Raw genomic sequence first — 12,473 nt, forward strand, 5'->3', positions numbered from 1 at the left:
AACAACTGTGGAACGAATATCCAAATACCTGAGCCTATGGAAAACATTTATCTTTCAAACACCACAGTGCATGATTCAAAAACGCCAAGGAGACAGAAACCACAGAGCCCCCTATCTGCCGTTCTCCTTCCCAGCTCACAGAGTGCTCATAGTATGACGCCACACTGGGAACTGTACTCTGCTCTCAAGCACCCAATAGTTCTGTAATTATCATCCATGGGAAAGACATCTTTGGGTAGCCACTGTGAGTCTCCACCGGGACTCCAAAGATAAAGGATAGCAACCAGCTGGATTAGTAGAAGAGGCAACGATTTTCTTCATAATGGAAACCAGAGTTTAGGTCCTGGCTATGTTTCCTGAGAAAGCAACCTCTCTAAATCCATGTGTGGAATCTGTAAATTTGTATAATATCAATATAATGTCATTCACTAAATATGTTAGATGGCATAACAATGCTTCTATGTTTCGGGGATGAACTTATTTCATAGCACTTACTGGTCTTATTCCACAAAGGAAAAAAGAACATTCTGAAATACAAAGGTGTAACCAACCCTTATTCTGACTCACTGATTTAAAAAAAAAAAAACTATGAAATTACAAAAAGTGTTTTATCAACTGAAATGTTAACTAACACATCAAAAGTTTGTTTACTTGAGAAACTAGAGCAGAATTATCCTATTATTTATTTATGTTATTATTTATTTATGAGATACATTCTTTATTATGACAGTTGCCTAAGGTGAATCCTTAGCTGACATTTTTGTGACCTAGTATGACCAAAGGCATTTTCCAGTGTGTTTATTTGCTCTATTTATAACCCTCCTTCCTTGAGTCTTCCTGGTCTCTACTTAAAGCTAACACATATCTACTGAAGCTCAAATTAAGGCAATCACTCTGCCAAGCCTTCACTGGACCTACTGGGATTCCTTTCCTAACTATGGAATTTTTAGACTTCTTGAGCTGGTCTTTTTGGCCACCTTCCTAAATCCATTCCTAAATTCCACTCATCAACAGGGCATTCTACCTGCTGCCATCTCAGTGCCAGTGTAAATGAGCAAAGCTTCCTCCAGCACTTGGGGTCCCCCAGCAGCAGTGCTCCACAAGTTAGCACCATCAACAGAATTCCCATGGACAATTTTTGCCAGTCCCTTCCTTACCTATAACCATTTCCTAATGTAGAGAATAGTGGAAAACCTATGCCTCTTACCCATTTGCTCTCCAAAAACCACTTTTCTTCTTAGCATCCCAATCAGGGTTAAAATATGCCAATTGTCTTTGTCTCTGGGGTGAGGAGGCATCTCATTGGCTTGTGTTGGCAGTTACTACAATGTCCTAATGCTTCATTATTTGCACAAAGAACACCGAACTCAAATAAGCTGTTATATTTACAGTGGAAGCATATTACATTTAAAAATGAATAGAAAGTAAAAAATCAGCAAAGGAAACTTCATGCAGGGCAGAGCTCTCACAGGTCTGGGCTTCTGGGTATTGCATACCATTGACACTCCCTAAAAGGTGATTGGCTCGCAGCCATGATGTATGACTATACATGCGAAGTACAGTGATATGTGAGTGGACATGTGTTGTGTTGCCCACCAGGAAATCCACCCAAGCTCTGATGTCCAGGCGTATTATTAGAAGTGAGTCACATGAGCACAGAGCACCCACACAACTGACCTTAGTCTCCAGCCCTTCCAGATCTCAAATTTATACAGCATAGCCCAACACCTCAGACCAACAACAACAACAACAACAAGTAACAAACGTTTACCGCAATCACCACATTTTTAGCATCAGTGTTGCATGGCCCCAGACTACAGAACACTTGGACTTGAACACTCCAAACCCACTGAGTTTTACTGTGTCAACACTTTACTACAAATTGCTCTAGTGGCCAAAACATTGTGTATTGGGAAGTCAGCTTTCAGTATGCATATGTTGCTAAGATTTTTAAGGGCACTGAGAAATATTATTGTATCCAGGATTTCAATATGAAAGCCAGAGTTGGGGAAAGACTAATGTGAAATGGTGTCTCCTGGACAAGCTTGGGCTAATGTACACATGAGCACAAAGTAATTGTAGCTGCCTGAACAATACTTACACAAGATCAATAGGTTTATGAGGCACCCACCTTATCTGGACAGCTATTGACACGTTATGTATACTAAAGGGGGAAAGTCAGTTTTCTTCAGGGTTGTGACCTACTGTCACACAGGCTAACTGTGTTCTAATGTATGTCCCTACACCCATGAGCATCAGTAATTGGACTCAGTGGCTTACAAAAAAGAAATAAAATGTTTAGAATTTGAGACAGGAAGATGAGAAGGTTCGGATGAATCTAGAGGAGGTAATATAGGTGTATACGATCAAAATGCATTGGATATATGTATGGAATTCTCAAAGAATAGATAAACTAATTTTTTAAATGTTTCACAATTGAAGGGCATGTCACACATAAATGAGGTGCTTGTAGTACTGGCCTGAAGCATATTGTCAATAAATATTAGCCTTTATCAAGCTAATGTTGTGATCACTAAATAATTAGACAAGATGGACCACAAATTGCACCACCAATTTTAAGGATCTAAATGTTGTCTTTCTTGCTATTAGTTTATAGACACCATTTAATCTCTTAATTTTCTTTCTGTAATTACAAAAAAACTCATTGTTTCTTGAGGATGTGTAATTAGTGTGCAGTAAATGTTCACAGTTACTACAGATTCCATTTTACGAAGTTAACCTGGCAATAATTCATTTTTTCCCAATTAAACCAAGTAAGGACAAGAAAATGATGAGCAGATGGGTGCTAGGTTGAGGCAAGCAGGGAACTCTATTCTGTCCACGTACGTAATTAGCAGAATAGATGTGGACCAGCTAACTTCCACAAGACTTGGTTTTGTCATTGACAAAATGGATTCTACCAATCTTGAAACAGTAAAAATAAATTTTCAAAGCTTAGCAACGATGACTCCCATCACCTTAATCCTTCTCTGTGTCAAATACACAAGTAAAATGTTTTATTTTAGATATAGGTATTGTATACTTCTTATCACAATGCATTTTGTTTTAAGGGGTGAATCAATAATAACTCATTCCGTGAATGTTTATTAAACTACATTTCTGTGAAAAGAATTAGGCTTAGGTACCAAAGGTTGAATTTGAACAGTTTCTGTTTTTAAAAAACCCATATTGTTTTTGATTAAGTGACAACTGTTAGAAACAAGTTGACATTTTAATGACAGAGACTGTACAGAATAATAAGGGCTCAAAATAGAGGTATTTCTGGCTTCAAAGCTGATGCTGCAAGGTGTAGTATCCATCACTTACGCTCTTTCCACAATTAGCAGGGAACAGTTCATGAATCACCTAATCGCAGAAAATCACATATGAATTTTTTTTCTAGAACCTGGATTCTAGGTTTAACTGTCAGTTTTCCAGCTATATACATATGCTCCTCCATAAATCAATATTTTGCCTGAAGTCAGTTTTACACATAATAAGTAGCTTTATCTATGTGTTCTGCTTACTTTGGAGAATTACTGAGAATTTCAAATGAGCTTATATGTTTGAAGTGGCAAAAAAAAAAGCCCTCCAGTAAAATATGAGGGTACCGTGAGATTTTTATCCCCCAAACCACAGGGCAGTATAACTGGCAAAATGCTATGAGTATTATACAAAATTTAGCAAGTAAGAAGAACTTCGTGAGAGGAAGAAGGAAAAGATAACTATTCCAAAAGAGAAGTGACCACTATCGACCTCTACCATGCCAACTCAGAGAGGCAAGTGCAAGCTTACCCTGACTCACAGGCCTGTACCTCAGAGGGCCTCCCCAAGCTGAGCTTCCCACTGAACTTCATACCATGAACTCACTCCCTTCCTCAAGTCTAGTAATGAAAGTGACCAACAAAAGCATCCTTAGCAATAAAAGAACCTAGCCGGGTGTGTTGGCGCACACCTTTAATCCCAGCACTTGGGAGGCAGAGGCAGGCGGATCGCTGTGAGTTTGAGGCCAGCCTGGTCTACAAAGTGAGCCCAAGGCTACACAGAGAAACCCTGTCTCAAAAAAAAATCAATAAAAGAACCTAGCTGGCTCTCTCAGCAAGAATTTGTTGTCTAAGACATGCAAACCAAGAAAGAAAAAAAAGAAGGTTGGTTCTGAGAGACAAGACCTGTCTTTGAAATATCAAGTCTTAGAAGATTCGATCTGAACATAGTTGACTTCATCCCTGAGCTTGGCATAGAAGATACTCCAAAGTATTTCTGGAATACAGTCTCTTGTAGTTGGTTTGAGTTTTTAATTTTGTTTTGTTTTGTTTTGTTTTTTAAGAACTCAAAACCAAATGTAGATTCTGACTTGTGTATTTTTTTTTGTAGGAAAAAAAAACCTATTAGAGACTGAACACTGTTTAGCTTAAGAATAAAAGGTTTATACAATCAGATGAGTAGCAGGGAAGGAGGGAGTGGCAATTGCACGGATAGAGGGAGGTAATAAAGATGGACCTGATGGCATGGTGCATGTTTTTCCTTACAGACTGAAGCAGCTCTGATGTACGACGCTGTGTACATGGTAGCCATAGCCACCCACCGTGCCTCGCAGCTGACTGTCAGCTCCCTACAGTGCCATCGACACAAGCCATGGCGCCTTGGACCCAGATTCATGAACCTGATCAAAGAGGCAAGTGTTGTTTCCTCTTAGCTCATTTGCTTAGCGCCACTTGATGTGTGGATTGGACACATTTCTGGTGACACGGCCATGTGAATGGAGGAACACAAACTGCCAACCAGTATTCTCAGACCTCAATGTAGGAAGTCTGCCTACAGGAAGTATCCTGTACTTTCCAATATGATGTTGCAATGTTCAAACATGCTAATAGGTCGTAATTCTTCTGTCTTTCATTTCATCCAAGCTACAGTTAGACCTGGCTCTTCACACATAAGAACTTAGGGGTACTGAAGCCACAAGGATGCTAATGTCCACATTGTGGCCTCCTGGTCTCTCTGGCTTCCCAAGGGATGGGCTTTTCTTTTTTTAAGATTTATTTATTTTATTTATTGCATATGAGTGCTTTATCTGCAGAAGAGGGTATCAGATTACATTATAGATGGTTGTGAGCCACCATGTGGTTGCTGGGAATTGAACTCAGGACCTCTGGAAGAGCAGGTAGCGCTCTTAACCACTGAGCCATCTCTCCAGCCCGGGATGGGCTTTTCAACACTACACAAAGGTGTGGTTCTACTCAACTTACTCAGCATCCTAACTGTTCTTTGTGAGTTCAGGATATTCGGGGAGGGGCAGCTCTAACTAATCTTCAGGTATTGTAGGCTTTCCCTACTTTACCTTGTTCTTAGAGCAATTTAACTTCCCTTCCCAAGACCCTGTCTTGAGACTCCCAAGACTCCTAAAATACATGTGCCTTTGGATTATCTTTCAGAGCAGCGGGGCACACTTAGATATTTATGGACTTGCCAATACGAAACAAGAACCTTGGGTGCAGAAATCATATCTGAGTATGCGCAATGTCCTGTGACGTGTTCCAAAACGTTCTCTGTGGGGTGCAAAGGGTTAATTCTCCCATGAAGAGCATCTTCCACTGTACCCACTCTGGAGAAAGTCCAAGTGAGGCAAAACCCCCACCGAGAAACATAAGGAGGAATAATAACACAAGGGAAGAAGGCCCACTGTGTCCTGAGGAAAGCCACCGGCTTTGGGCTGGATCTCTGCTGGTCTCCTCAGCACCCACAGAGCACCTGCCCAGCTGTTCCATCAGCTTCTCCTTGCAGTCCAACTCTAGATGACAAAGGCAAGGACCCGACAGGAAGTGTGTGTAACAAATAAGACTCCAAGCACCAAGGACAGACAGCCTTCACTGTTGAGTAAGATGTACACTTCCAGGGGCAAACCTTACACTTTTTAAGACTGAGAAAGAGTTCCTTCTTGAATCTTGGCTTATCTTCCCTATCCTGTCCCCACTGGCTGCTTAGGTATAAACCCCAGCTCCTGATAATGCTTGTGAGCAATAGAACAAGGGTTAAAAGCTTAACCTTCCTGTGTCTGGAATTTTTATCTGTGAAATGGGAATAGGCATAGACCATCTGCCTTCTCATCATTACTACACAGAAATTGAGTAAAGTTACTAGTTGTGAATAACAGTGGGGGTGGGGCGGGGGGAGAGCGTCCAGTAAGCATTTCAAATACTGGCTTTCTTTAGCACGAGAATGCACACTTATAATAGTCTCATTCAGTTTACTGAGGATGGTGCCAGGGATTTAAAACTGGCAAAAAAAAAAACAACAACAACAAAGAAATCAGAAATAGGCATGAAATGAAATGCCCTCTCCTGCAGCTACATAAACCTGACATTGTATGACTAATAGAAAACTGTCACATGGCTGCCTCTCTCCCCCCCACCCCACCCCCACCCACCCACAGTGATCATAGTCGAGTCCTGAATCCCTACCCTGATTGTCTCGATCTTTAACAAGAAAACATCAGGATCCCTTTTATCTCAAACCTATGAGAGGAGAGGGAAACGCCATAGGAGAGCCTGAGATCAAACACTCAGAGAGCCCTAAACACTTTTTTGCTTTTAACTTGTGCTGCATTAGTAGGTGAAATTGCCAAGCTGCGTTTAGATATGTTTAAAGAACTAATGAGTCCAAGATAAGGAACCGCATGGACAACAGGAATGCATTTTCTATTTTTGTACATGAAAAGCAAACTCTCCAGATCCATGATTGGGAGTGAAAGGAAGCCTGTCAAGGGAGAATACACAAACATGTGTCTGCATTGTCCCTGTCCTCTCTTTGGTTCCTGAGTCACTGTGCCATATGCTACCTTTGGCATGGTGCAGGTCTCCACGGGGAGGATGGCATAGTGTTAGGGCAGGGAACCAAGACTAGTGTCCCAGGCTGCTGGAAGACTGATGGGGAGGAAATTCTGCAATCAATTAAACATAAAAAAGAAAAATAAAAAATGCAAGTTGAGAACATAACCAAAATTTGCAAGTGTCAGATTCCATTATAAAACATAAAACAAAGCAGTCAGTTCTAAAATTTCCCCAGGTCTTTTTTTTTTTTTTTTTTTTTGTGGTCATTTTCAATTTCTAAAGGATTTCCAAATATAGAGTATGAAATAATGAGAAGGGCAAAATCAGCACCTTGAATTTATGGGGTGAAGGCCAACCCTGTCACTGAAGGTAAAGCTCCCTGGTGCAGTTGGCTGCAAGAGCAGTAATCCCTAGCAAGTGTGCACGATTTTGAGTCAAGGAGCCTCTCAGATGACCATCTTAAACTAAGCCTCAGTCAGTACTGGGCTGACAGTAAAAGGGGTGAAACTAATGACCATTTGGAACATGATGCTGTGCATTGCAAGGTCAATTTTCTGGAAATTTGCTAAGCAAACGTGAATTAAGAGGTGATAATTTTCCACTCAACAAAGTTACTAGCACTTTCTCTTGTGAAATAACTGAATTGGTTTGCTCTTCTCTTGCTCTGATAAAATGAGGAACAAAAGCAACTTAGGCATGGAAAAGTTTTATTTCAGTTGTATTTCCAGATAACAGCCTATCCCTGGGAGACAGCAGGGCAGAAACTCAAAGCAGGAAACTGGAGGCAGGAACTGAGGCACACAAAGGAACACAGCTTACCGATTCTCTCTCTCTCTCTCTCTCTCTCTCTCTCTCTCTCTCTCTCTCTCTCTCTCTCTCTCTCTCTCTCTCTCTCGCTCATGCTGAACCAGCTTTAGTATATAACTCAGGACCACCTGCCAGAGGTAGCACCACCTATGGTAGGCTGTGCCCTCCCACACCAACCAAGAATGAAGATAAGTCTCCACAGATGTAACCACCCACCACTCTGATCTGGGCAATCCCTCAGTTGAGACTCCCTCCCACGAGGTGATTCTTGGTTGTGTCAACTTGGCAGTAAAATCTAACCGGAACAGTAATATTTGTGTGGTTCTGGGTATCAGAGGGTCTCCCTAATGCTAGACAAGTGTTCTGCCAATGAGCTATATTCTGAGCTCCTGCCCCACATAGTATTAAGTTGCTGTCACAAAGGATAACCCTATCAACAAAGTAGAAGCTGTACCTTCTACTTTATTTCTATCATCTACTAATATAAATTCTACCTGGCTGAGAAATGCCAGTCTTCATCCGAAGCTGCCATGTATCATAATATAAATATTATTCCATTAAGCAGGATTTATATGCTCCTCGGTGACCTTGGTCCTGAATCTCCACGGCATCTCTCTCATCTCTTACTCTGCCACCAGCCCTTGTTGAACCTGCGATGTCTCCCTAAACATGTCATATACTCCTGCTCAAATTCCCTGGCCTCTGGCTCAGTTGTCATATTTGTCAGGATGAAAGCTTGCGTGTCATGCAAGCAGCACCTATTATCTTTTGATCCTAACTCTTTACCTCTTTTCCAACTATAATTATGCTGTCATATTTGTTTTCATGTCTTTCTCCCAAGTTGTGCGTCTTTCCAATCTCAACTCATTGGCTTTTGCACAAAGCAAGTACTCAGGTAAATTAAGTTAAAGGTGAAGGATAAAAGGGACCAGAGAATACACACAACCCGCAGGCAGAATGGAGGGACAGGATACACTCAGTACATTAATGTACTCTATTTCAATAGAGACAAACCATGGACAAGACATGTTCACCAGCACTGGTGATTCTGATATGCCTGTAGCAGGAGGTCTTATAAGCCTATCAGGCTATTTAGTTCTGGAATGGTGTACAGAAATCTGAGGCAAACTTCAGTTTACTATCTGTAAACTTGGCCATTTAGCTTAAGGTTTTTCACTTTCTCCGATAACATGTGGACAAATACATTCCTTATATTTATGTGGAATATACATATATTGCATAAAAAGCCCATTAAAACAAATGTCATGTAGCTGCTGCCTGATAAAGGGTAACTAAATCAAATGGAAGGTTCTGTTAAAAATGTACATCAATAAATCAGCTGTCTGTCAGCCAGTACATAGCCCAACCTACTGTAAGCACTGTGTCTTTGCGATTGGTGTCATTGTTGTTATTATTGGAATCTAGGATGATATGGCAGTTGTTTGTATAAATATGGGTAAGATGCTGCAGTGGGAAATCAGAAGTTTCCAGAAAGCTAGGTTTATGACATATAGGCATTCAAATACCAAATGCTAGGGACCTAGAGGACTCCCCACAATAACCATACACATGATTACTTTGGAAATTAAAAAGACACTAAGAAATTATCAACCAATTCAAGAGTCTCAGTGTTTTCAAATCACTGTGTCAGGAAGTACTGAGAAGTCAGTGCCATTGGTATTTGATGCATTTGAGGGATCCTTGGCTGCATCCTCACATAGTATAAGAGTAAGAAGAGACTAGCTGGTTTGTTCCAGCCCTTTGATAAAAGGGTCAACCATTTGCTTAGGACCACCTTCTTAGTACTGTTAACATGTAGACTGAGTTTCTGTGTGAATTTGGAAGCAACACAGCCAAAGCAATCACCACAGAGCCTAGGTAGTTATCCCTGAGGTATTTGATCAATAGCCAGGGAGACAAACACTAATCAGAAATCTGAAGAGCCAGAAGGGGGGCTGGAATATTCTGCCAAGTCCATGGGGAGGAGTTTATAAAGGACATGGACCATGGGTTTCATCTTTGAATGTTGCCTAATGCAACTAGATATCTCTTTGCTCTAGTAAATAGTTCTATGTCTTGCAGCCTTCCCAGCTTCTTGCTCACTTCTTCATGCACATGTTATCTTGTGTGTGTGTGTGTGTGTGTGTGTGTGTGTGTGTGTGTGTGTGTGTGTGTGTATTGTATATATGTGTTACAGATGTGTGTATAGGTGTTGTGCATCTTTAGCAGCAGACTATTGGTACCTTCTTCAATCACTCTCCACATTTTTTTGAGGCAGGATCTTTCCCTTAACCAGAAACTTGTAGATCCCACTAAGCTTGCTGCTAATGAGATTCAAGGCTCTTCTTCCCCAACTCCCATCCCTAAGGTTGCAAGCTCGTGAGACCGTTCACAGATTTTCCCCCTGGATTCTGGGGGTCCAAACTTAGGAGTCCATGGCTGTACAATAACCACTTTACCCACTGAGCCATCTTCTCTGCCCCACATGGTTCTTTTCTCTTGCTGCCCAGAGTTTTTGCTCTGTTTCATGTTTATACTACTTATATCCCATTTTCTCCCCTGCTTTTGCATTCTTTTTTCCTCAAAAAAATCTAGACCTTATTGCTGGGCATCATAATTATTCTTTCATCTATATCTTAGCTTCTTTCCATGCAAAGCTTACTTAAGCAAACTAGAATATGAGATAAATTTTATAAAGACAAATTCAAAAGGTTGCCCCTAGAATAATCGTTTAGATTCCCAGTTTGGTCCCCATTTTTTCAGGCCCAGCCATAGATGTTACTTGACGGAACCACTTAGCTTTTCCACTGCCAATGACAACTATCCAACACTGTGAGCACTCCCACCATGCCCCAGCTCAACAGCCACTACTCTCGTTGCCAGATTTCCTCCACCGTATTTGAGAAAAATTAGTCTAGCAGATGTGAGAAGCTTCAGTTTTCAAAGACTTATTAGCCAAGTCTTTGGCTCTTTCCCTTTCCCCAGACCCATAGGACAAGTGTGATGTCTGTTCCTCATTATATTCCTGGCTTTGTGTCCCTCTGAACCCCTCTACTGGGAATGCTCTTCTTGTCTGGCCACTGCCTCTTCTAGGACACTGTTATCGGTTTGCTTGAGGATCACATTTTCCCTAAAGTTTTTCAAATAACATCACACACACACACACACACACACACACACACACACACACACACACACACATCCTTTGCACCATTCTCTAAAGTACTGTATGAGCATTTGTATTATTGATTATTTGAGAATTTCTTTTTTTCTCAAAAATTAATTTTTTATTGGTTTACAAAACAATAGGCTTCCACATAAGATTTTCATGGGTATTCCATTTTGTTTTATTTTCCCCGACTCCTTTTTCCTGCTGTGCTCTCTTGTCCCCAGCATTCCCCCTTCCTTCAGATGACGCTGTTTAAGGGCTCTGGCCCCACATCAGCACAGAACTGGGATGTCTGCTGTCAGCTCTTCTATCTGGAGATGTTTTTGCATCTCTTGTCCCTTAACAGGTCCTGTCCTAACTTATTACCCTTCCCTTGGATGGTAGCAACAACTTCCAACCCACCCCTACACCTAGTCTCTCTTTTTTTTTTATTTTATTTATTTATTTATTTATTTTTAATTTTTTTCTCCTTTATTAATTTGTTCTTGTTACATCTCAATGGTTATCCCATCCCTTGTATCCTCCTATATTTTGGTCATATTTATTCCTCTCCCCAACTCTTCCCAGATCAGCTTTTCCTTTCCTACATATCCAACTTTGTTTTTAAAGCCCGTTGCTTCCAATGTGTGCTGCCCATATATTCCTGGATGTGGGGTCATCAATTTCAGCACGATTGACCTACCAAGGGTCAAATTCTTAAAGAAAACTGACTCTCCCTCTGCTAGGAGCTATTAATTGCTAGTAGTTTGTTGGGTTGTAGTTGAACTTTCTATAAAACTGTCCACTTCATGCTGGGAGTTTTGTAGCCTAAATTTGTGTGTGTGTTGTAGATGCTGTCACAATCACTGTGAGTTTATATGTGCAACTGCCCTGGAAAATATTGTTTCTTAGTAGTCTTCAATCGCTGCCTCTGGCTATTACACTCTTCTTGTCCCTCTTCAACAATGCTGTTAAAAACTTTACTGCTGAATTTATAGCACTTTATTATGGAAATGTTTCTATGTGTCCTACACACCAAGTTTCTTGGAAATAGAATGTGTTGTATTTGGGTCTGGAGCAATGGTGCAGTGGCTAAGAGCAGTTGTTCTGCAAGCATAAGACCTGTTCCACCTTCATCTCTGTTCCTATGATGAAGTGCCCAGGCAAAGAGCAATACCAGAGAGCAAAGGCTTTATTTGACTTACTGTTTCAGGTTACACTCTTGTTATTGAAGTGATGTGAAGGCTATATAGTTTTTTTTTTTTTTTTTTTTGTGTGTGTGTGTGTGTGTGTGTGTGTGTGTGTGTGTGAAAAAACATGGAACCTGAGTTCAAATCTCCTGAATACACATAAAAAACTGGGTATACCTATGCACGCCTGTAATCTAAACATTGGGGGAAGAGGAGTCAAAAAAAAGTGGGTAAAGAGAGCCTGTTGGTCTGCCAACTTAGCCAAAATGACAAGCTTCTAGCTTAGTGAGAAACCCAATCCCAAGGCATGCCCTGTATCCCTACACACACACACACACACACACACACACACACACATACACACACACACACACAAATAAAACCTTGTTGTATTCATTTTTCTTACCCAATACAGGTTCCGTTTTTTTAACAGGATAGGTGTTGACTAGTGACTAAGTAACAGAATGTTTCTTTAAATATGACCAGACTAACTGGAATGAG

At 40.8% G+C, this 12,473-nt stretch overlaps 1 protein-coding gene across 7 annotated transcripts in view; it reads left to right on the forward strand.

Annotated features, from left to right (window-relative positions):
* GRIK1 (glutamate ionotropic receptor kainate type subunit 1) overlaps positions 1 to 12,473 on the forward strand; it is a 363,547-nt gene that overhangs the window by 261,088 nt on the left and 89,986 nt on the right. For all 7 annotated transcript variants that reach the window (XM_084800831.1, XM_084800829.1, XM_084800830.1 and 4 more), the window contains exon 7: positions 4,532 to 4,675. In XM_084800831.1, coding sequence (XP_084656957.1) covers positions 4,532 to 4,675 — 144 coding nt within the window. The remainder of the gene's footprint in view (positions 1 to 4,531; positions 4,676 to 12,473) is intronic.

The sequence above is a fragment of the Acomys minous genome, assembly GCF_964271855.1.
Source record: "Acomys minous genome assembly, chromosome: 11".
NCBI classification, from domain to species: Eukaryota; Metazoa; Chordata; class Mammalia; order Rodentia; family Muridae; genus Acomys; species Acomys minous.